Source organism: Orycteropus afer, unplaced genomic scaffold (assembly GCF_000298275.1).
Source record: "Orycteropus afer afer isolate SDZICR_OR568_19922 unplaced genomic scaffold, OryAfe1.0 scaffold00294, whole genome shotgun sequence".
Lineage (NCBI taxonomy): Eukaryota > Metazoa > Chordata > Mammalia > Tubulidentata > Orycteropodidae > Orycteropus > Orycteropus afer.
Window position 1 is genome coordinate 1,074,127 of NW_006921881.1, and position 23,665 is coordinate 1,097,791.

Below are 23,665 nucleotides of genomic sequence, written 5' to 3' on the forward strand. Positions count from 1 at the left end.
GCACACAGCAGCTAGGATACAGGTCCAAGGGGTGGAGGGGATGGGAAGCAAGCTGGGTAGGTGTGGCTGGTGTAGCCAGCTGCCCAGAGGGAGGTCAGGGTGTGTGCACCACTGTGAGGAAGGGTCTAGTCAAGGACTATAAGGCAAATCTTAACAATCTGGTGGGATTGTGTGACATGGAAATCACCACCATCACTGAAGTCTTGCAAAACTGAAGGGTTTTACAGTCAGGATGCACCAGGTTCTTCCCAGCATAGACCATCCCCCAGCTGGCTAGCCAGCCTTTGTGCCACTGTCACAGGCTCAGGCTTCTCAGCCCACTGGGCACAGAGTTAAAAAGGAACTAGAGTGGCAGGGACCACAGGCAGGGGTGGGGCTGTGACGTGGCTGAAGGGCGGGGCAGGTAGCAGGTGAGCCGCCAGGTCTCCCTAGCTCCAAACACTCCAGAGACTGAGCCATGGGGCAACGGGACGAGAAGGAGGCCCACGGTGAGGCTGGGGGTTGGAGGCCTGGAGGCTGAGATTCTGCAGAGGGTAGGGATAAAGGAGAGGCCAGGCCTGGGCTACGCTGTAGGGAATGGTGGCTAGACTGCTCCCAGGGAGAGGAGTTGAGGTGAGCTCTAACTCCCTGACGGGAGGGCCCCAGGAAACAAAGGATGATGATGGAAGGAGGCAGAGCTAGTCCTGGATGAGGGGTGAGGTTCAGGGACTGGGAGCCATTACTAGGGCCTTTGGGGAGAGAAGCTGGGGTCTTAGCTAGCTAGGAGTTGGAGCTCGGGTCTCTGGGAGGAGGAGGAAGAGTTTCAGACCTGGACTCTGGGTCCTTGAAAGGAAGGCTCTGGAAAACAAAGCCTGACTGGAAGGAAGCAATTAGGATCCCGAGTTTGACATGGGCTTGGGCTAGGGTTGTCATGTGCTGTGGAGTTTTTGAGGGCTGAGGCTGAAATCTGGGTCCAAGGGAGGAGTAAGGGATGGAGTCTCTACGAGGAGGAAGAGTTTCAGCGTGGACTTTGGGTCCTCCAGGAAAAAGGTGTTGGAGACCTGCCTGCTGGGATCTTTGTGAGGAATTGGGTATTGGGGCCCTGAGCAGGTTGGGAGCCTTGCCTGCAGGGATCCCTGTAAGCAGTGGTAACTAGTAGCAGGGGCCCAGCTAGGGTGGGGGTTCTTCTGAGGAGTTGGGGCTGAGGGTCATTGCAGAGAGTGAGCTGGGGCCTTCCACTGGGGTCTCTTAAGAACCGAGGAGTGAGAACCTGTTTCAGAGTACCTGAGGAATAGGAGCAGGGGTTCTGGGGTTCCTGTGAAGGGTAAGGTCTGGGGCAGAAGTGGCAGCAGGGCCTGTCTCAGGAGTCTATGAGGAATAAAGGCTGGAAGCCTGTTCTGGGAACAGGCACTGGGAGTCTGAGGGGAGAGGAAACAGAACCTGCCTCAGGGATCTGTGAGCAGTAAGGACTGGGGCCTGCTGCAAGGTCCTGAAGGGATTGGGGGTCTGGGCTTCTTCTGGTCTGGAAAGGAGGCAGCCCTGAGGGAGGGCTTGAGTTTATGGCAGGCTAGGGGAAGGGTTGGTGAGGAGTCCCTAGTACACTTCCTGGATCAGCTTTAGGTCAATCATTGACCTGTAGAACAGAGTCCAGAGCACCTAGAACAGTCTCAGATTCAGCCCTCTGCCCTCCCTACACAGGGGACCCTGGCTACCTGGCCCTACCTCCTCCCATGTGTACTCAGGGAGGGCTGGAAACTGGACACGTCCACAATCTCAACGGCTGAGCTCAGGTGTCACCATGACTTCCAATTGGAACCCAGGAGGCACGGGCACAACTGGGGACTGAAGTCCCTTAGGACTGGGGCATGTAGGGGATCCCTCCCACCCCCAGGCCCTGCAGGGGTTAAATCCATTTGGCTGCAGTTTGTTTCTCCCTGGCCTCAGGCCAGAGGGTGGAAGGAGGGCCTGGGACAGATTTAGGGAGGGGCTGTGACCTCCCAGAGGAGCTCAAATTTGTGTGGTCTCTGGGTGGGGTATGAGAAAGGGAGAGAGATGAGGATAGACGCTTAGGGCCATTGAGATGACTGAACACATAGTCCCACATCCCAGCTAGAGGGAGACTTAAGAGAAACTGGCCAGAGTGAGGGCAGGGTATGAAAGCCATTTCCCAGACTTGAAGCATGAATCAGAAAAGGCCCATAAGGAAGGCCAACTGGGTAGAGTTCAAGGCCAATGCACTGTAGACCAGGCCTTGGTCCTACTTTTCCTACTCTCCAATTCTCCCTCTTTGAGGGCCAGCCCTGGCCCTATCCATCCCTCACCTAACTCTGGGGTATGGGAAGAATTGGGAAGGGCCAGGAAATGGGGAGAGACTCCTCTCAGTGCCTCACTCTCCACACTCTTCCCCATACCCCTCAGGGAAGCCAGTTAAATATGACCCCTCCTTCCGAGGCCCCATCAAGGACAGGTGAGTTCTGGGCACCTGGGGATGAGGAGGGGGCAGGTCTGATTTTTGCTTTGTATTTGCCGAAATATTGGTGAGGAGAAAAGAAAAGGTAAAGGATAAGGACAGAAGTGTTTTGGGAGAATTGTGTCTGGGAGGGGGCCTTTCCGGAGCTTGGCATGTGCGCTTTGTGACAATTCATTGAGCTAAGCATTCTGAGTTGTGCGTTTTTCTGTATCACACTTTGGGAAAATGTTGTTGTTGTTAGATGTCATGGAGTCATCTCCGACATGAAGAGAAACACTGCCCGGTCCTGTGCCAGCTCCACACAGCTCTCTTTAGGAAGAAAAAAAAAAAAAAACAAACTCTGATCCCTACTTTCCAATTCAATATCCCCTAATTCTCCAGTCCTGACCCCCCCCCACTCCCCCTCCCCATCTGTCCCCGAAGGCTTCCCCCAGCTCAGGCTCCCATTTTTCTCCCAGGGGCTGCACAGATGTCATCTGCTGTGTCCTCTTCCTGGTCTTCATTTTGGGTTACATCGTAGTGGGGCTCGTGGGTGAGTTTTCAGTTGCCCAGAGCTGGGGCAACGGGTGGGGAGTACTAACCTAGGGAGGGCCACACTCCTAGCTGCTCACCCTCCAGTGATTCATCTGTGTGTTTCTGTCTCCAGCCTGGTTGTATGGAGACCCCCGGCAAGTCCTCTACCCCAGGAACTCTACCGGCGCCTACTGTGGGATGGGGGAAAACAAGTGAGTACGAAGAAAGGAGCAGAAGAGAGGTAAGGGTGGAAGAAATGGGCTGGAAATAACACTCTCAGGCTCCCGATCCACCCACGCTCTTCCACACCTTTCTGCACACCCCACCTTCAGCCTGAATCCTACCCCAATTATCCATTGCTAGAACTGAGAAGCAGTACATAGTCATGGGGAGAACTTGGTGGCGCAAACTGTTAACCAAGCACTTGCCTACTAGCTGAAATGTTGGTGGTTCAAACCTACCCAGAGGTACCTTGGACAACAGGCCTGGCAATGTGCTTCTGAAAGGTCACAGCCTTGAAAACTCTGTGGAGCAGTTCTACTCTGCACACATGTGGTTAACAAGAGTTGAAATTGACTTGCCAGTAAGTGGGTTATAGAGTCATGGTATAGAGTTGGGTTTTAGAGTATGGAGATGGCAACTGAATCTGAACGAAGCTAGGTTCTGGTTATATGGTCTTGTATAAGTTCCTTAACCTTTCTGAGTTTTGATTACCTTCTCTGAAACTCAAGGATTATTCCACAAGTGGTATTGTCAGTTCCTGTATGCAGTAAACACTCAATGCAATAGATAATAAAACCTCTAACACTGATATGGTGCTTACTGTGTACCGTGTATATAGTGCAGGTAGTATACTTTACACGTACTACCTTATTTAAACCTGATGAGTTAGATACTGTTATACATAGACTAAGGCAGTGAGAGGTTAAGTGCCTTGCCAAAGGTCAAATAGCTAGTGAGTGGTTCGCAGTTCCAGAGTTCATAGCTAACATACTCTGGGAAATCTGGGTGTCTCCACTACCTCCCCAGCTGGACTGAGCTTCTTGAGGCCAGGATGGGTATAATATGTCTGGGCTATGCTGGGCCCACTGTGTACCACTGAGGCAAAGTCCTGGTAGTCACCTCTGGTGCCTCCCAGGTGTGACCAGGCCCTGATGTACTATGCCCTCCCTTCTTGCAGAGACAAACCCTATCTACTGTACTTCAACATCTTCAGCTGCATCCTGACTACCAATGTCATCTCAGCTGCCACAAATGGCCTGAAATGTCCCACTCCCCAGGTTAGAGCCTGGGTCCAACTTCTGCCCCAGATCACCCCCAGAATCCTGGGTACCACCCCCTTAGTGTGCTCTCTGTCCCTAGACATGTGTGTCCTCCTGCCCAGAGACCTCATGGACCTTGGGTGTGAAGGAGCTCTCCCAGACAGTTGGAGAGGTCTTCTATGCTGCAAATAGGAACTTTTGTCTACCAGGAGTGCCCTGGGATATGGTGAGTGCTGCCCCTATTGTCACTGAGAAGGGTCACTAGAGGCAGAGGCTGGAGTTGTTGGGTGGAGGATCACCAGAGTGATTCTGTTCAGGGCGGGGCAGGCTGAACCTGAGATGGGGACCGCACTCTTCCTTCTGCCGTCCCTACATCTTTTATCTTGCTCTGTGTTTGTGTCTGTCTGTCCTCTCTCCCTCCCCCTCAGAAAGTGCTTCAAAGCGTGCAGCAAGAGCTCTGCCCCAGTTTCCTCCTCCCCTCCAGTCCAGGTGAGAAGCACAAATTCCTTCCTTGAGCATCATCTTGTCCGATATTTTTATTACTCAAATAAGGAAACTTAGGCCCAGAGGGAGTGAAGTCACACCACTCAGCAGTGGCAAGATTGGAATTTGCACCAGGTCTCCATTTCTCTCTGCTGCATGGCCCTGCAGTCAGATCACCAGTGTTTACTGGGCACCTACTGTGTGCCAAGGAGGCCCTGGTGGCACAAATGGTTTGCACTTAACTACTAACCTAAAGGTTGGCTGTTTGAACCCACACAGAGGAATCTCAGAAGCAGGGCCTGGCAATCGACTTCTGAAAGGACACAGCCCTAAAAACCCCATGGAGTGCAGTTCTACTCTGCAACAGATGAGGTCGCTATGAGTTGGAATTGACTTGACCGGCACTTGACTGCTAACCAGAAGGCTGGCGGTTAAAACCCACCAGCCACTCCTCGGAAGGAAGTTTGGGCAATCTCCTTCCGTAGTGATACTGCCTCGGAAAACCGAGGAGGGGTCGCTTGAGTTGGATCTGACTCGATGACAGTGAATTTGGTTTTTTCATGTTTGTTTGTTTATGTGCCAGGCATTGGGGAAAGATGGAGGGAAGATGAAAACTGCTGCCTGCCTGGAGCTACATTCTAGGTGGAGAGATCAGAGATGCTCACAAAAAGACAGAGAACCCCATGATAACACATGGGTGAATCTGTACACACACACTTACATATATGTGCATGGAAAAAAGATTGTTGTTGTATGTGCCATTGAGTCAGACCTGACTCATAGCGACCCCTCCTTGGGTTTCCAAGGCAGTATCACTACAGAAGTAGATTGCCCATCTTCCTTCCAAGGAGTGGCTGGTGGGTTTGAACCACCAGCCTTCTGGTTAGCAGTCAAGTGCCTTAGGCACTACGCTACCAGAGCTCCTCAGAAAAAAGATTGGAAGGATGTTTATCCAAATATCCAAAGGTGACAAGTAAATGCGGCTGGATAGTAGGATCACATTTGATATATTTATGTGTGTATATGTATATGGATTTATATATTCTTGTTGTTGTTATGTGCTGTCAAGTCGGACCCACTAGCTGCTCTGTAGAAGGAAGATGGGGCAATCTACTTCTGTAAAGATTTACTGCCTTGGAAATCAACTCAATGGCAGTGAGTTTGAGGTACAGAGCAGGTGCCACAAGCAATGGAGGAGGGCTGAGAAGGCTTCCTGGAGGAGGGAAGATGGAACTAGAGCTGAGTAGGAAGTGATGGCTGGTGTTTCTAGAGGGGGGAGAACACTCAGTAGAAGCAAAGATATAGAGGTGAGGGGAAAGTGGTCTAAGTCTTAAAGCCTGGCTAGGGAGTGTGGACACTGTCTCCAGGATAGAGCTTCTGGAGGTGTGTCTGAGCAGCAGAGTGCCCTAGAGTCTAGGAGTGAGAGAGTCGTGTTGTGGCGTAGTCCCCCTGGCAGTCAGGAGGAGGTCACTTTGAAGACTGACTCAGGTTGCAGGGACAGGAGCTCTAAAGACCATGCTAAAGGGAACGAAGGTCTGAACCAAGGCAGCAACAGGACACTGGGAAACGTGGAGGTGGGGAAGGGTGTGTTGAGACAGTGAAGGAAGAGTAGATTGGGCTCCACAGGGCAGGGGCTCCCTCCCATGGCTGTGGCATCATTAGCAGCCTCCCTCCCCAGCTTCATCCCCAACCAGGGAGCAGAGCCCATCACTCCTCCCTCCCCTGAGGTCTCTAAGGGCTGGGATGGAGACCAAGCTGAGTCTTGGACTCTCCCACTTTGCAATGCCATTCTCACCCTGCAGCTTTGGGGCGCTGTTTTCCATGGTCCAACAGTACTCCGCCTGAACTCCCAGGGATCACCGGCAACATCTCCCAGGGGATCAGGTGGGCATCTCTACCCCACACCCTTTCCTTCCCTTCCTTCCCAGGACCCCATCTGACACTGTTTCTTCCCAACAGTGGTCTTCTTGACAGCCTCAATGCCCGTGACATCAGCGTTAAGATCTTTGAAGATCTTGCCCAATCCTGGTATTGGATTCTTATGTGAGTCATCAGAGTCCCCCATCATCCTGCCCTTCTCCCCTTTCGGATCCTCTGTCCCCCAGCTCAATGTCTGAAACCAATGGAGATTTTGGACAGGGAAGGGAGGAGGAGCCAGAGCTCAGAATGGACCCCAAGCCCAAGGGAGTTTGGAAGGGAAATATCTAATCTGGGCAATGTCTAAATGAGGAAAGGCATTTGGTGGCCTCTGAAAGGGAAAAAGATTTGGGGGACTACAGGTGACCCTCGCCTACCTCACCCTGCCTGCAGTGCCCTCTGCATAGCTCTGGTCTTAAGCATGGTGTTTATCCTGCTCCTGCGCTTGGTGGCCGGGCCTTTGGTGCTAGTGCTGATCCTGGGGGTGCTGGCCGTGCTGGCATATGGCATCTACCACTGCTGGGAGGAATACCGGCTGCTGCGGGACAAGGGCGCCACCATCTCCCAATTGGGCTTCACCACCGACCTCAGCGCCTACCGTGGTGTACAGGAGACCTGGCTAGTTGCCCGTGAGTGCCCCATTCACCCGAGTTACCAGCTACTGCCGAAAGGCTGCCCTGGGTCACAGTGGACCCAGGCCCCACTGCCCCCATCTTCCCACAGTGATCGTGCTAGCAGTGCTTGAAGGCATCCTGCTACTGATGCTCATCTTTCTGCGGCAGAGGATTCGCATCGCCATCGCTCTCCTGAAGGAAGCCAGCAGGTTCGAGCCTGTCCAGAGGGAGATGAGGTTGAGGGGAGGAGTACAGGCCTGGATGAGGGAGATAGACAGGTAGCAGGGAGCCCTGGAGTAGAAATGCAGAATAATACAGAAGTTACCACTGCTATGTGACTTAGCCTCTCTAGGTCTCAGTTTACCCATCTGTAAAATGGGAGCAATAATAGTTACTACCTTGTAGGGCTGTCATGAGGATACAATGAGCTAGTGTCTGTCAAATGCCAAGAACAGTGCCTGGCAAGAGTAAGCCCTCTACAAGGGTTAGTGGTAACAGTACTGGTAGTTTTCATCGTGTGGTGGTTATTGATGGGTAGGATGGCAGTAATCTAGACAGAAAGGAAAAGCAGCAGCTTGCTCCCAACCAGGACCTGTTACATCCATCAAGAGACCATAGAGATTGGGGACACTCTTCCTTTTCTCACCCTGAAGCTGCCCCAGGTGGTATTTTGTGAGTCTGGTCCCCTCTTGGGATCTCTTGAGCCTGATTTATTCAATTCAGTTCATCACTCAACCTTGTAAAGGCACCAGGGATAAAGATACAAAAGATGGAGTCTCTATTTCGGTTGCTCCAGCCTGAGTGGAGTGGTGTGGGCCCTCGTAAGAACAGAGTAGGGTCCTTACAGGGGGAGCAGTGCTTTGTTGTTGAGCATTCTTATCTCCCTGCAGGGCTGTGGGATACATGATGTCCACCATGTTCTACCCATTGGTTACCTTCATCTTCCTGCTCATTTGCATTGCCTACTGGGCCATGACTGCCCTGTATCCTTTGCTCACAAAGCTAGCCCTGCTGGAGTCCTTGGGGGTGGGGGCAGGACAACACTTGTCCATATCTTAGTGCCATTCCACTAGGCAGATGCAGCCCTGCACCTTCACGGAGTGGAAAGTGAAGGCCCATGCTGGATGTCAGCCACCTCTTTGCAGGGAATGTTTGGGTCCCTGGATGGCACAAATGGTTTGCGCTCAATTACTAACTAGAAGTTGGTGGTTCAGTCCCACACAGTGGCCCCATGGAAGAAAGGCCTGGCAATCTGCTGCCATGAGGATTACAGCCAAGAAAATCCCATGGAACAGCTCTGCTCTGTAACCCACGTGGTCGTCATGAGTTGGAATCGACTTGATGGCAATGAGTTTAGTTTTTTTGGTTTACAAAGAGCAATCTGCACAAGCACATGGCAGCCCTGGGAAGGGGTCCTTGAGGAGGGGACCCCATATGACCATACTTTCTTTGACTTCCCTCTGGGTACCTGGCCACATCAGGGCAACCCCAGTACGTCTTATGGGCACCCAATGCAAGCTTGCCCGGCTGTGAGAACGTGATGATGAATGAGTCATGTAACCCCATGGTGAGAGATGATAGGGTGGGCATGGAGGGGGCACCAGTAGAGCTAAGGGGACATTGGGAGCTGTCTTTGATATCTAGTGCTACTATAACAGATAAACCACAAGTGAGTGACTTTAACAAACAAATTTATTTTCTCACAGTTTAGGAGGTTAGAAGGCTGAATTCAGGGGGCTAGCTCAAGGGGCTTGGCATCTATCTTCCCCCCATCTCTGTTTGCGTGCTTAATCTACTCTTTATTTTTTATTTTTTAAAAATATTTTCATTGTGATTTGCATGAAAATTTACAGAGCAAATTCATCTTCCATACAGCAGTTCATACACATTTTATCTCATGACATTGACTGCAATTCCCCACAATGTAACAGCTCTCTTCCCACTTCCTCCCTGTAGTTACCTCTTCCCTGTATCCTTTCCTCCCAAGTACTCCCAGCAACCCCCGCCCCAGCTGTCTCCCTGTGCAAACCCTGCCATTCTGTTCTTTCATGATTGATCGCTCCAAGTAGTGTATCTACCCGATGTCAATGATCACCCAATATGCCTGACTGTTCTTTGTCTGGAAGCCATGGGAGTAAGTTAATCTACTCTTTAATATCTCAAAAAATATTGATATAATTCACACCCTACACTAAAAATGCTATTAACATCACAAAGAAAATCTATTCCCAAATAGTATGATAACCCACAGTATAAGGATTAGGATTTACAACACATATTTTGGGGGAACACAGTTCAGTCCATAATAGGGGCCTACTGGTCTAAATCCCTCATTGTGCACAGGAGGTTGGGGCCTAGAAAGGGCAAGAGGACCACTCAAGGTCACACAGCTGCCCCCAGCAGAGCCAAAAAGCAAGTGTCACTGACTTAATCTAGTCCTTCCAAACTCACTCATTATGCAGAGAAGGAAACTAAGGCTGGGAAGAGTCAGGGTGAACCCAAGGGTAGGGCCAGTCCCTGGGGAAGCTGGAGACCAGAACTTGTTCCACTCCTCCCCAGGACATTTCTCTACCTTACCTTGAGGTCTATTAATGTGTCCTTTGCCCTCTGTTTCAGTCCACTCATTTGTAAAGTAGAGAGCATTATAATATCTGTCCCACAAAGTAGCTGAGAAAATAAAGTGACACATTAGTCACATAGTGTTTAGTACCATACCTGGCACCAGATAAGAGTTTGATAATGTGTGGGGTTTTTTTTTTTTTTTTTTAAAGTCTTTCTCCCTGGGTAAACAGCCTCCAGCAACCTGGGCAATAGACACATGGGCATTCCCTGTGGAGCCTGGAAGAGAAGCTGCTTCCGGAAACCCTGCTCTGTGAGATGCCAGGGCATGGTCTAGAACCCTGGCTTGCCAGGGATTTGCTGTTCTCCAAGTGTCTTCTGAGCTGGCATTGTGGGCTAGGGCAGCAGGCATCAATCCCACCTACATAAAAGGGAAGGGAGGCTCACTTATACTGATGGAGGACTTGCCAGTTATAAGTATGCAAAGCTCAAAATGACCTGGTTCTTGCTTTCAACTTGCTCAAAATCTAGCAATGGATACAAACACACAACTACATGCAAAGTAGACAGTGGTTTGTTTACTTTCTTATTATATTATTTTAAACATATATTCAGTTTCAGAAATTATCGAGATTTTTCACATTTATTGGAAAGAGTTGTTTTCTATTTGTATGTTTTAACTTTCTACTGTGGAAATTTTACAATACACACAAATGAGAGAATAGTACAGTGAATCCCTGTACCCGTCACCCAAGTTCCACAGCTCTCAATTTTCTGCCATGCTTATTCTTCTATCTCCCCACTTCCACCTGCAAATCTTTTAATTGGAACTTTGTAAAGTAAATTCTGGACATCATACTATTTCCTCTGTAAATACATCAGAAAACAATGGATCTCAGCAGATAAGGACATTTTAAAAATATAATCACTATACTCCTTGGAAGGAAGGTTGGGCAATCTACTTCCATAGTGATACCACTGCGGATACCCAAGGAGGGGTCGCTATGAGGCGGGTCCAACTCCACAGCACATAACAACAACATACCATTAAGTAAGGAGCTCTGGTGGTGTAGTGGGTAAAGCATTTGGCTGCTAACCAGAAGGTTGGTGGTTCAAACCTACCAGCTGCTTCATGGAAGGAAGATGAAGCAATCTATTTCCATAAAGATTTACAGTCTTGGAAACCCAATGGGGGTCACTACACGTCAGAATCAACTCAATGGCAGTAAGTTTGGTTTTGGTTTATACCATTAAGTACTTGGCTACTAACCAAGAGGTTGGTGGTTAGAATCTACCTGGAGGCACCTTGGAAGAAAGACCTAGTGATCTACTTCTGAAAGATTACAGCCATTGAAAACCCTGTGGAGCAGTCCTACTCTGAAACATAGGGGGTCACCATGAGTTGGAACTGTTTCATACCATTATCATGTCCAGTAAAATCAACAATACCAAAACAAACCAAACTCACTGCCGTGGAGTCGGACCTGACTCATAGCGACCTCTCTTTGGGTTTCCAAGGCGGTATCACTATGAGAAGTAGATCACCCAACCTTCCTTCCAAGGAGTGGCTGGTGGGTTTGAACCGCCAGCCTTCTGGTTAAAACTTAACAACAATTCTTTAATATTATCTAACACTCAGTCTGTTGAGTTTTGCTAGGAAGTGTTTTTGGTTGAAGTTGCAGAGGCTGTGCTGTGAGTACAGAGGTAGAACAACTAGCCCAGACTGGAGATCTTTGAAGCTCTCCAGAGGATGGGACAACTGAGTGAAGGCAAGGCAGAGCTGGGCATTGGTCCTTGGCTGCCTAGCCACACTTCCTTCTCAGGCACCATTACACATTTGCGCAGATGGCTGGAAACTATTGTGCTATTGGGAGACTGAAGTGAAACTAACTACTTTCATACAGAAGCCACTGTTTGAATGTAGAGATAGGTGCTCCTGGCTCCTGTAGCTGAAAGGGGCTGCTACTCCCCTCCCTCTATTCCAGGAGGGGCAGGAGCTGGCTAGGTGTGGGCAGAGGCCGTAACCCTACACTAAGGTCTCTAACAGCTACTCTGTCCTCCCAGGATCAGCAGGTGAAGTCATGTCCAGGGCTGATGTGCGTCTTCCAGGACTACACATCCACAGGCCTGGTACAGCGTTCTCTCTTCAACCTGCAAATCTATGGAGTCCTGGGGCTCTTCTGGACTCTCAACTGGGTACTGGCCCTGGGCCAGTGTGTACTAGCTGGAGCCTTTGCCTCATTCTACTGGGCTTTCCACAAGCCCCGGGACATCCCCACCTTCCCCTTGAGTGCTGCCTTTATCCGCACACTCCGGTAAGTCTGGGCCCTGGGAATTGTGAAAGTGGGGGTCTCAGGGCATCCCAAGGGTGCCTCAGGTCATCCAGTTTCCTCTGCAGTTACCACACTGGGTCGCTGGCCTTTGGAGCCCTCATCTTGACCCTTGTGCAGATGGCCCGGGTCATTCTGGAATACATTGACCACAAGCTGAGAGGTGAGTTGTTTCGGGGCTGGGGAAGACCAGCCATTGGATCCTTAGGGAGGGTCTGCCTGAAACTTGTGGCCAAACACAGGCTTCCCTTGCCTCTAGGAGCCCAAAACCCTTTGGCACGCTGCATCATGTGTTGCTTTAAGTGCTGCCTTTGGTGTCTGGAGAAGTTTATCAAGTTCCTGAACCGCAATGCATACATCATGGTGAGCCACAGTGTGAGAGCAGCTCCTTGCTCCAGTGTGCTTGGGCCCAGGCCTTGATCCTAGTCCAAACAGGCTCACCTCAGGTAACTCTGACCTTCCCACCTCACCCAGATCGCCATCTATGGGAAGAATTTCTGTGTCTCAGCCAAAAACGCCTTCATGCTGCTCATGCGGAACATCGTCAGGTCAGGCTACTCCCACCCTCACGTGGTCCCCTCCTCAGCTCTCCCGACTCATGCGTGTTTGAATGTGCTCCTTACAAGGCCCCTTCTAAGGAGTTTAATACTTTGTTTTTTGCATCTTGAAAACTGAACTGTTTTTATTTTTCACTGGCCCTTCCCTCCAAATTGTGGAGCAGGTCCTGTTCCCACCTCTGCCAGGCCTCTCACCTCTAATCTCCTCCAACCGCGCTACAGGGTAGTCGTCCTGGATAAAGTCACAGACCTGTTGCTGTTCTTTGGGAAGCTCCTGGTGGTTGGAGGCATTGGTGAGGACGAGAGCCACGGGTTCTGGGGACAAAGGGCAGGGGTCCTGGGAAACTTAAGAGGGACGTCAGATGAGTGGCACTGACTTCCAGGCCTCTCCCACAGGGGTCCTGTCCTTCTTCTTCTTCTCTGGCCGCATCCAGGGGCTGGGTAAGGACTTCGAGAATCCCCAACTCAACTATTACTGGCTGCCCATCATGGTGAGTGACTCCGCCTCTCTGCCTTACCCCTTGCCTCCTCCAAGAAACCCAGCAGCCCCATCAGGCCTTGTGTCTTCTAGATCTCCATCCTGGGGGCCTACGTCATCACCACTGGCTTCTTCAGTGTTTTTGGCATGTGTGTGGACACACTCTTCCTCTGTTTCTGTGAGTGACACCCTAACCATCTCCTCCCACCCCCAAGGTGTGGGCCAATTCAGGCTTTTATGGGGTCTTGGTGGTTCTAGAAACTGCAATGTCATCAGTTAAAAGGGAGCCTCTTCTGACATCCTCAGGCCATGGGATTGACATCCTCGGGTTGTTGTTGTTACTTGCCGTCGAGTTGCATCCAACTCATAGTGACCCCTTCTTGGGTTTCCGAGGCAGTATCTCTACGGAAGTAGATTGCCCAACCTTCCTTCCGAGGAGAGGCTGGTGGGTGACATCCTCGGGATTGGGGAAGAGAGAGTGAACCCCAGGCTTGTAGGCTCTCCCAGGAAGGAGCATTCCAGAGAAGAAGCCTCTGCTATCTTCCCCTAGGAAAACTAGTCTGGAAATTAACAAGAGAGCCTTCCCAGCTGGTGGCTTTAGTGAGAAGGTTATGTCTTACCCAACTGTGTACATTTAGGTCCCTGGGTAGCAGTCTGTACTAGACTAACAGAAAGGTTGATGGTTTGAAGTCATCCAGCAGTGCCATGGAAGAAAGACCAAGCTACCTGTTTCCATAGAGACTGTTAGTTGCCATCAAGCCAATTCCAATTTATACCAACCCCTTGTGTGCAGAGTAGAACTGCTGCTCCCTAGGGTTTTCAAGGCTGACAAGCCTGTCTCCAGAGGCACCTCTGGGTAGGTTCAAAATGCCAACCACACAGCTAGGGGGCAAGTGCTTAACCATTTGTGCCAACCAGACACTCCTCATAAAAATAACAACCAAGAAAACCCTATGGAGCTCAGTTCTGCTCTTTGACAGAATCTAGTCCATGGTAATTGGCTTGATTTTTTGGTGTGTACATTTATGGAGGGCTTGGTGTGTACCAGGTTCTGAGCAATCCATATGCATTTCCTCCCACCCCTTAATCTTTATCACTCTAGAACGTATAGTATTATTGATAGGACTGTACAGATAAGAAACTGAGGTTACAAAACATCCCCTCAAAATCCCAGCTGGTGGTGATGAAGCCTGAACTCACCACCCAATCTCCCAGTCCGTGATTTTCCCGGGGATAGGGTTGGCCTCCCCTGCCCACCCCAGGGTCTGCTTTGACCGGTCTCTGTTGCGGCTCAGTGGAAGACCTGGAGCGGAACGACGGTTCTCTGGACCGACCTTACTACATGTCCAAGGCTCTTCTTCAAATTCTGGGCAAGAAAAATGAGGCGCCCCCGGGAGACAAGAAGAAGAAGAAAAAGAAGTGAGAGACCCAGCCCTGCCCTGACCCAGGGCTGTATAGCGTCTGTATAGCATCGCAGCCCCACTCTGACTTCCAGATTACGATTTTGTAGTAAAAGGGTTTTATTAAAGATTGATATTTTGTTTTCTCAATGAGTCTGAGATTTAGTCCCTCCACAAGCTGCCTCCTCCCGCCCCCAGCCTGGCTCTTTAAAATGGGCCCCGCCCCGAAGGCAGGCCCTAGGTGCCGCGACCTGTAAAAAGGCTCAAGCACAGTGATGCTATGCTTCACCTCAGCCAATCAGCTTCTCGCCGAGGTCACGCGCTTCCAGCTTCATGAGGACCAATTGGAAAACGAGCTCCGCGATGCCGGAGGGTCACGTGGGGACCCGTAGAGCGTGAGGGCCAATTAGAGTCCACCGCGGGCCGAAAGTGGGGTCTGGGTTTAAAGAGCCGGGTCAGCCCACCAGTTCCAGACCCTGTCCAATTCTAGGGGCAGTGTCCTGGCTGCTGCTTGGGAACTGTGATGGTGGAGCGACTGAGCACAGCGCTCCAGGGTAAACCCCGGGGACCGCTGATGCTGAGAATCTGGAGAGACTATAAGGCTCAGGTGGTTGCCGCAATCCTCCTACTGCTGTTGTCTCGGGCAGGATGCGGAACCAGGGCAAAGGAAGACTTCAGTCTGGTGAGCCACCCCTCGCTCAGACCCTTCCCCAGCCTGCTCCAGCGGTCTGTGTGCCCGGTCTGGTCCCCCAGAACGCAGGCGGCTGAGCGTCTTCTCGGCTCCAGACTCTCCCCTTCCCGTCCCCCGACGCCTGCTCCCGGCGCCGGTCCCCTCCATCCTCTTCCAGCTCCATTCCTCCAGGCCCTCGCCCTACTCCACTCGAGTTTTCTGCTAACTGGAGCCCCTTCCTCTTTTTGGTTTGCTTCCTCACCCCTCCTCTCTCCGAGACTCAGCTTCGCTCTAAACTGTCCACTAGATTACTCCCTTGCTCCGAATCCCCATCACCTTCCTGTCCCAGGGAAACCTGAGTCCGAGGTGCTATCCATCCGTCCCCAAATCCTAATTCACAAGTCTGTCCATGCTGAAAAGCTCCTCCCGTCACAGGTGCAGCCGTTGGTGACCATGGAGCAGCTGCTGTGGGTGAGCGGGAAGCAGATAGGCTCTGTGCACACCTTCCGCATCCCGCTCATCACGGCCACTCCTCGGGGCATTCTCCTCGCCTTCTCTGAGGCCCGAAAAATGTCTACATCCGATATGGGGGCCAAGTTCATCGCTCTGCGGAGGTCTTTTGACCAGGGTATAAAGATGCCTGGGTCGCAAGAGTGGGTATAGGTTGCATGGGTGGGAACCTGTAGGTTGCAAGGGCCCTTAGGTAGAGGAATCTAAGAAGAGAAAGTACCTAGGTCATGGATCCAGAAATTAGGATTGCCAGGGAGTTGGATGATTAGTCAACAAATATTTATTGAGCACCTACTATATGGCAGGCAGTGTTCTAGATTCTGTGACTACAAACCAAAACCAGCTGCCATCTAGTCAACCCCAACTCCTGGTGACCCCTTGTGTGTCAGAATAGAACTGTGCTCCATAGTGTTTGCAATGGCTGGTTTTTCAGAAGTAGATCTCCAGGCCTTTCTTTCAAGGCATCTCTAGGTGGACTTGGACCTCCAGCCTTTCAGTTAGCAACCAAGTTCGATAACCATTTGCACCACCCAGCAACTCCCCTGTGAATACAGTCATGAACAAAATAGAGTAAAAATCCCTCTCCTCATGGAGCTTGTGAGGAGACAGACAATAAACATAGTATGTAAGTAAATTTTTGTGTTGGAAGGTGATAAATGCAATAGAGAAAAATGAAACAGGGCAAGAAGTATGAGGAATACTGGCATTTGAGGGGCTGCCATTTAAAACAGGTGACATTTGAGCAAAGACTCAAAGGAGGTGTCAGTCTTGTGAAGAAAGAGTGCACCAGGCAGAGATACAGCCTGTGCAGAGGCCCAGGGGAAGAGTACTTGAGGAATACAAAGGAACCCTGATGTGGCTGGATGGAGTGACCAGGAATAGGAGATAAGATCAGAGATAAGGAGGGGCAGGTCTTGGGGCCATTGTTAGACCTTGGCTCCCTTGCTAGAAATAGGAAATTGACAGGGAGTGATGGGAAGGGAGGTTCCGTGGGTGGCACAAATGATTAAGTACTCAGCTAATAACTGAAAACTTTGGTGGTTTGAACTAATCCAGAGGTTGCCTTGGAAGAAAGGCCTAGTGAGCTGCTTCTGGAAGTTCACAGCCATGAAAAACCCTGTGGAGCACAATTCTACTCTATACCTACAGGGTCACCATGAAATGGAATTGACTCGAGACAGCAAGCGTTTTGGGGTAGAAAGAGTACTTCCTGAGTGCTCATACTGGGTGTCTTCCCTTTTTCCTTCAGGAAACACATGGTCCCCAACAGAGTTCATCGTAGATGATGGGGATACCTCTGATGGACTGAACCTGGGGGCAGTAGTGAGTGACGCTGAGACAGGAGTGGTGTTCCTTTTCTACTCCCTCTGTGCTCATAAGCTCGGCTGCCAGGTGGCCTCCACCATGTTGTTGTGGAGCAAGGATGATGGCCTTTCCTGGAGCAAACCCAAGAACCTCTCTGTGGATATTGGCACCGAGATGTTTGCCCCTGGACCAGGTTCCGGCATTCAGGTGTCTGTCCTGGGAAATGGGTAGAGATGCTGGTTTGTAGAGAGTCTGGGAGGTACCCTAAAATGGACGTCTTCCCACTCCCCTTCAAAAAAAAAAAAATTGACTCCTTCTCAAGGAAAAAATCCTGTGGAGTCAGATTTTCCATCTTGTGTAGAATTCCATGGAAGAAAGGGACAGGCTGGGAGAAATAATCTACCAGGGAAAGATGGAATGTTACCACTGACTTCCCATTTGGGGGTTTTCACCAGGGCTGCATCAGTCTGTGTGGTTCAAATTAGAAAAGGCACCCCTTTGGGTAGACACAAACCTATGCACGGAGAACAGGTTGAGTTTAAGCTCCCACATATCTCCTTGGCTGGGTCCCCTTGTGCTGTGTTCAACGTGTCCAGTTGTACACCATGGATTTCCTGAAGGAGCTTATTCTGAAAGCAACACAAAAATGCAACCACTGCCGTGGAATCAGATCTGACTCATAACAACCCCTCCTTGGGTTTCCGAGACAGTTATCACTACGGAAGTAGATTGCCCAACCTTCCTTCCGAGGAGTGGCTGGTGGGTTTGAACCACTAGCCTTCTGGTTACCAGTTAAATGCCTTAGGCACTACACCACCAGAGCTCCTTATTGTGAAAAAGAGCTGCTTGATTCAGGCAATGGGATCCTCCTGGGACCCTCAGTGAACAAGGGCAGAACTGAAGGTGACCAGATGTATCCTTATATATGGGAGGTGTTGGTACCCCTTCCCTGCCTTTCAGCCCCTGCAATGTCTCCCTCTGTGACACCCAACTCCCCTTCCCACAGAAACAGCGGGAGCCACGGAAAGGCCGGCTCATCGTGTGTGGCCATGGGACACTGGAGCGGGATGGTGTCTTCTGCCTCCTCAGCGATGACCATGGAGCCTCCTGGCACTATGGGAGTGGGGTCACTGGCATCCCCTATGGCCAGCCCAAGCAGCAACATGATTTCAACCCTGATGAGTGCCAGGTCAGGTGTCCATGGCTGTTCCCATCTGTTTTCCCTGCTCCGTCTTCGAGAAAACCCATTTCTCTCATACACGCAGGGCCTGGCTGCCCAGCTCTGTCCCACCTACCCTTGTTCCCCTCAGAAATAGAAGCATTTGCCCTGCCCCTCCCCCCGAGTTCCTCTGAGGCCTGAATCTCTCCTCTCAGCCCTATGAGCTCCCCGATGGCTCCGTTGTCATCAATGCCCGGAACCAGAACAACTACCACTGCCACTGCCGAATGATCCTCCGCAGCTATGATGCCTGTGACACACTGCGGCCCCGCGATGTGACCTTTGATGAAGAACTCGTGGACCCTGTGGTAGCTGCAGGAGCTCTAGCCACCAACAGTGGCATTGTCTTCTTCTCCAACCCAGCCCATGAAGAGTTCCGTGAGTGCTTGATGGGTGGGGTCAGCGGGTGGGGCCCCCATGCTAGAGAGGGTCTAGGCAGAGGCCCTCCTTTCCCTGACTCTGCTGTCTCCTCAGGAGTGAACCTGACCCTACGTTGGAGCTTCAGCAATGGTACCTCGTGGCAGAAAGAGAGACTCCAGCTATGGCCAGGGCCCAGTGGCTACTCCTCCATGGCAGTCCTAGAGGACATCATGAGTAAGAAGGGACAGGCTCCCCAGCTCTATGTCCTGTATGAGAAAGGCCGGCACCAGTGCACAGAGAGCATCTCCCTGGCCAGGGTCAGCATCTATGGGATTTTCTAAGCTGTACCCCTGCCACAGGGGTAGGAGGCCCTGGACTCAGCCTTCAGGACCATGGATCTATGGAGAGATCTGCTAGGGGTGCCTAAAAGGTAGTTCTACCTTTATTTAGACTCTTGTTTGCAGAATCAACTCCTCTTTGACAGGGAAATCACTCCGTTAAAATGAAATGCTTGACTTCCTCTCTCCCACAGGATGTCCCATCCCTCATCTAGGAGCACTTCCTTTCCACAGCCGTACGTGCAGTCCCTGTACCCTCTCTGCCCTCCTAGGACAAGTGAATGGTCCCTCTCTTGGGCAAAGCCTAAGTGGGGCCTAAGTGAGCCTGTAGAATACATGTAACCTCAGAATCAAATAGGCAGAACTTCCTCTTTGAGGGTGAAGGAAGTATCTAATGTTGGAGAAGGTAGTCCCAGAAGCTTGGTTTCAGGGTATATAGAACTAAGTATCAGCAACCCCGCCCCATTACTATTTATGAATCAATATGTTCGTAACTTAAGATTTTTAATGAAAGAGAATGAACGTTTGTAGAGTGTCTGTGGTTCTGTCAATGTGTATCTTCATGTGTTTGTTCTCAAGTATGGTTATGGGATTGGGAATGAATTCAGGGAGGCAGCTGGTGTGCTGATTGCCTGTGAGGAATATTGCCAGTGGAAATCTGACCTTGGCAAATCAAATTCTTTCTCCTTGACACTCTTGCTTCTCATAGACGTAGATTGATCTTCATGAATATAATGAATGGGAGTAGGAGGGGAAATTCCATAAGATATTTAAAATCCTACTCAGCAACATTTATTAAAATTCCAACAGCCATCTTTACAGAAATAGAAAAGCCGATCCTTAAATTTATATGGAATGGCAAGGGGTCCCAAATAGACAAACCAAACCAAAAAAACCAAACTCATTGCTGTCAAGTCCATTCCAATTCATGGCAACCCAAAGCAGTCTTGAAAAAGGACAAAGTAGGAGGATTCACACTTCCTGATCTCAAAATATATTACAAAGCTTCAATAATAACAGTCTGGTACTGATTTAATGATAGATACATAATCCAATGAAATAGAATTGAGTCCAGAAATAGACCTGTATGTGGATGAATGGAATAGAATTAAGGGTCTGGAACTATGGTCAGTTGATTTTCGATAAAGGTGCTAGTCCATCCAATGGGGAAAGAAGAGTCTCTTCAAGAAATCATTCAATAAATGATGCTAGGACACCTGGATTTCCAAAATAATGAACCTATATCTCATACCATGTAGAAAACTAATAATGAGTCAAAGAACTAAGTGTAAAAACTGAAATCATAAAACTTTTAGAAGAAAACATAGGAGTAATGTTTTGGGATCTAGTTTTTAACAATGGTATCTTAGATACACTGAAACACAACCAACGAAAGAAAAAATAGATAAATGAGACCTCATCAAAATTAAAAGCTGATGTTCATTAATGGTGAGAAAAATTTTGGAAGCTAGATAGTGGGTAAGTGTTTAATATTCAGAATATATATAAAGAACTCCTTAAACTTAACAATGAAAAGACAGCCCAATTCAAAAATGGGCAAAGAAGTGACTAGACATTCTGCCAAAGAGGATATACAAATAGCTGACAAGTACGTGAAAAGATGTTCACCATCACTGTTGTTATTGTTATTATGTGCCGTCGAGTCAGACCCAACTCATAGCACTAGTTGTTCAAAAAACCAAACTCACTACCTTAGAGTTGACTCTGACTCAGCAACCCCCATTGGGTTTCCAAGGCTGTAAATCTTTACAGTAGCAGACTGCCTCATTTTTCTGCAGAATGGGTGGTGGGTTTGAACCATTGACCTTTTGGTTAGCAGCCAAATGTCTTGACCACTACACCACCAGAGCTTCTTTTCATTTATCGTTAAAACCAAACTCATTGCCATCGAGTCGATTCTGACTCATCATAACGACCCCTTTTGGGTTTCTAAGGTGGTAAATCTTTTTTTTTTTTTAGGATTTGGGTGAAGATTTACAGAGTAAATTCACTTTTCATACAGCAGTTCACATATACATTGTCTCATGTCATTGACCAAAATTTACAATGCAGCAGCTCCCCTCCCACTTCCTCCCCATAGTTACCTCCTCCCAGTGTCCATCCCTTCATACTCTTCTGCACCCTGAGCTATCTCCCTGTGGATAAGCAGCCCTTCCTTCTCCCATGATTGTTCTCTCCAGGGCGTGTGTCTACTTGAGGTAAATGTTTAACTCACATGCCTGTACTTTGTTTGGCTGGAAACCACAGTTGTGGGTTCAATTCCAGACCTGAAGGGCAACTAGGGGCCATAGTCTCAGTGGTTACACCAGGCTCCATTGGACCAGCAAACCTGGTCCCCACCTTCTTTTCTTTTTTTTGCCTCCAAACGATTTTGAGTTTTGTACTACATTGTTCTCCCTCTTTATGTAGGATCTCCTACATCCCTTCCAAGTGGATGGCAGTGGTAGCTGGGCACCATCTAGTTCTTCTGGTTTTCTTCTTTCTTCTTGACGAGGAGAGACCTGTTGTTGCATCTAGATGGCAGCTTCCTAACTTTTAAGGTCCCAGTCGCTACTCACCAAAGTAGTAGGTGGAACAATGTTTTGTATAGTATGTTATGCCAATTGAGCTTGATGTCCCCTGCGACTATGGTCCCAAGCCCTCAGGATCAACTACTCGGTCCCTCTGGGTAGCTGGCTGTGACCAAGTAATGACCACAACCTTGCCCCTTGTCAGTTCTACTATACACCTGGGAATTCTGATCATTCACATGAACTTATAGGCCCATTGTCTGCCAACCCTATATATGATCTTGGATACACTCTCCATTTAGACATACCTAATCGTTTAGCTTGTTCACCCATCTATCCGTCCCTATACCCATGTTTGCTTTCACTGACAACTCAGTACTGTATATGCAAAAGGGTTCATATTTGTTGTCTGTACTGCCCATGTAACTCTCTATGTCTTTCTCATCCTCAATGCTGCCATATTGGTCACTCACATTTGGTACATTGCCCTTCTCTTCACCCAAATCAATATTTATCTCTATCTATCTAACAGCTGGTAAATCTTTACAGAAATAGATTGTCCTGTCTTCTACTATGGAGTGGTTGGTGGGTTTGAACTGCCAACGTGGTTAGCAGTCAAATGCCTTAGGCACTACGCCAGCAGAGTTCATCATTGTTGTTGTTGTTATGTGCCCTTGAGTCGGACCCGACTCATAGCAACGCCTCCTTGGGTTTCCAAGACAGTATCACTACGGAAGTAGATTGCCCAACCTTCTTTCCAAGGAGTGGCTGGTGGGTTTGAACCACCAGCCTTTGGGTTATCAGTCAAGTGCCTTAGGCACTATGCTACCAGAGGTCCTGAGTTCATCATTAGAGAGATGCAAATAAAAAACAATGAAAAAAACAAAATGAGTGCTTTCTGCAGTACCCAGAGAAGAGTCTATCATGTTACCCTGGGTTCCCATCATAACTTAAAGGGGAAACTTGCACAATATCCGGAGCTCTTATGTTCTACAGATGAAGGAGTCTGTCCTCAAATTCCTTGTAGCAGGCACTCACTTAAGTGGCACCAACCTTGACTTCCAAATCGAACAGTACATCTACCAGAGGAAAAGTGATAGCATCTACATCATAAGCCTAAAGAGGACCTGGGAGAAGCTTCTGTTGGCAGCTCAGGCTATTGTTGCCATTGAAAACCTGGCTGATGTCAGCGTCATATCGTCTGGGAATACTGGCCAGCGGGCTGTGCTGAAGTTTGCTGCTGCCACTGGAGCCACTCCTATTCCTGGGCACTTCACTCCTAGAACTTTCACTAACCAGATTCAGAGCCTTGCAGAAGCCTTGTCTCCTGGTGGGTAGTGATTCCAGGCTGACTACCAGCCTCTCACAGAGTCATGTTAACTTGCCCACCATTGCTGTTTCTAACACAGAGTCTCCTCTGTGCTACATGGATATTGCCATTCCATGCAGTAACAAGAGAGCTCATTCTGTGGGTCTGATGCAGATACTGGCCCAAGAAGTTCTGCTTGTGCATGGCACCATCTCCTGGCATCACCTGTGGGAGGTCATGCCTGGTTTCTGCTTCTACTGAGATCTGGATGAGATTGAAAAGAAAGAGCAGGCTGCTGTTGAAAAGGCCGACCAAGAAAGAATTTAGGGTCAAGGCTCCCACTTGTGAATTAACTGCTGCTCAGCCCAAGGTTGCAGACTGGTCTGAAGGTGTGCAGGTACCCTCCGGGCCTGCTCAGCAGTTCCCTTCTGAAGACTGGAGGGCTTAGCCTGCAACTGACCATTGGTCCGCAGCCCCCATCACTTAGGCTACTGACTCAGTAGGAATCACCACTGAGTGGTCTTAAGCTATTCTTCCACAGTCTCTTAAAAAACGGAAATAAAGTTGATGGAAAATAAACATCAGTTTCTAAAAACAAAAACCACACTGAGATATCATCACTTCACACCCTCTAAGATGACTGTGATTTGAAAAAAATGGAAAATAGCAGGTATTGGTGAGGATGTGGAGAAATTGGAACCCTCTTCCCCTGCTGGTGGATTTTAAATAGTGCAGCCATTGGGGGAAACACTTTGGTGGTTCCTCAAAAAGTTAAACATAGAATTACCATATGACCCAGCAATTTCATTCTCTGGTGTATTCTTTTTTCAAAATAATTGAAAGCAGGGACACAAACAGATA

The 23,665-nt window shown here is 49.3% G+C and overlaps 2 protein-coding genes and 1 pseudogene across 2 annotated transcripts; all 3 read left to right on the plus strand.

Annotated features, from left to right (window-relative positions):
* Window positions 1–457: 457 nt before the first annotated feature.
* SLC44A4 (solute carrier family 44 member 4) lies at window positions 458–14,585 on the plus strand. The gene is made up of 21 exons (XM_007951447.1): window positions 458–488; window positions 2,398–2,446; window positions 2,908–2,981; window positions 3,096–3,174; window positions 4,143–4,242; window positions 4,325–4,450; window positions 4,653–4,713; window positions 6,510–6,591; window positions 6,667–6,750; window positions 7,018–7,253; window positions 7,348–7,447; window positions 8,129–8,221; window positions 8,703–8,805; window positions 11,862–12,112; window positions 12,196–12,290; window positions 12,387–12,490; window positions 12,602–12,675; window positions 12,907–12,977; window positions 13,081–13,175; window positions 13,256–13,340; window positions 14,458–14,585. The coding sequence occupies exons 1-21, from the start codon at window positions 458–460 to the stop codon at window positions 14,583–14,585; spliced, it is 2,121 nt and encodes a 706-aa protein (XP_007949638.1).
* A 340-nt stretch (window positions 14,586–14,925) lies between these two features.
* On the plus strand, window positions 14,926–18,967 carry NEU1 (neuraminidase 1). The gene is made up of 7 exons (XM_007951448.2): window positions 14,926–14,940; window positions 15,053–15,244; window positions 15,668–15,860; window positions 16,992–17,254; window positions 18,054–18,236; window positions 18,422–18,644; window positions 18,741–18,967. Exons 1-7 carry the CDS (start codon window positions 14,926–14,928, stop codon window positions 18,965–18,967), a joined length of 1,296 nt encoding a protein of 431 aa, XP_007949639.2.
* Window positions 18,968–20,517: 1,550 nt separating this feature from the next.
* On the plus strand, window positions 20,518–23,330 carry LOC103206009 (annotated as a pseudogene).
* The last annotated feature ends 335 nt before the right edge of the window (window positions 23,331–23,665 follow it).

What these genes read in the sequence shown, in the direction of transcription:
- SLC44A4 (XM_007951447.1), top strand. Translation starts at nt 458, where the DNA reads ATGGGGCAACGGGACGAGAAGGAGGCCCACG. An exon ending in ATGAGTCATGTAACCCCATG is followed by an intron (nt 8,806 to 11,861) that starts GTGAGAGATGAT and finishes CTGTCCTCCCAG; the next exon opens with GATCAGCAGGTGAAGTCATG. An exon ending in CACACTCTTCCTCTGTTTCT is followed by an intron (nt 13,341 to 14,457) that starts GTGAGTGACACC and finishes GTTGCGGCTCAG; the next exon opens with TGGAAGACCTGGAGCGGAAC.
- NEU1 (XM_007951448.2), top strand. An exon ending in TCAACCCTGATGAGTGCCAG is followed by an intron (nt 18,237 to 18,421) that starts GTCAGGTGTCCA and finishes CTCTCCTCTCAG; the next exon opens with CCCTATGAGCTCCCCGATGG. An exon ending in CCCAGCCCATGAAGAGTTCC is followed by an intron (nt 18,645 to 18,740) that starts GTGAGTGCTTGA and finishes CTGTCTCCTCAG; the next exon opens with GAGTGAACCTGACCCTACGT.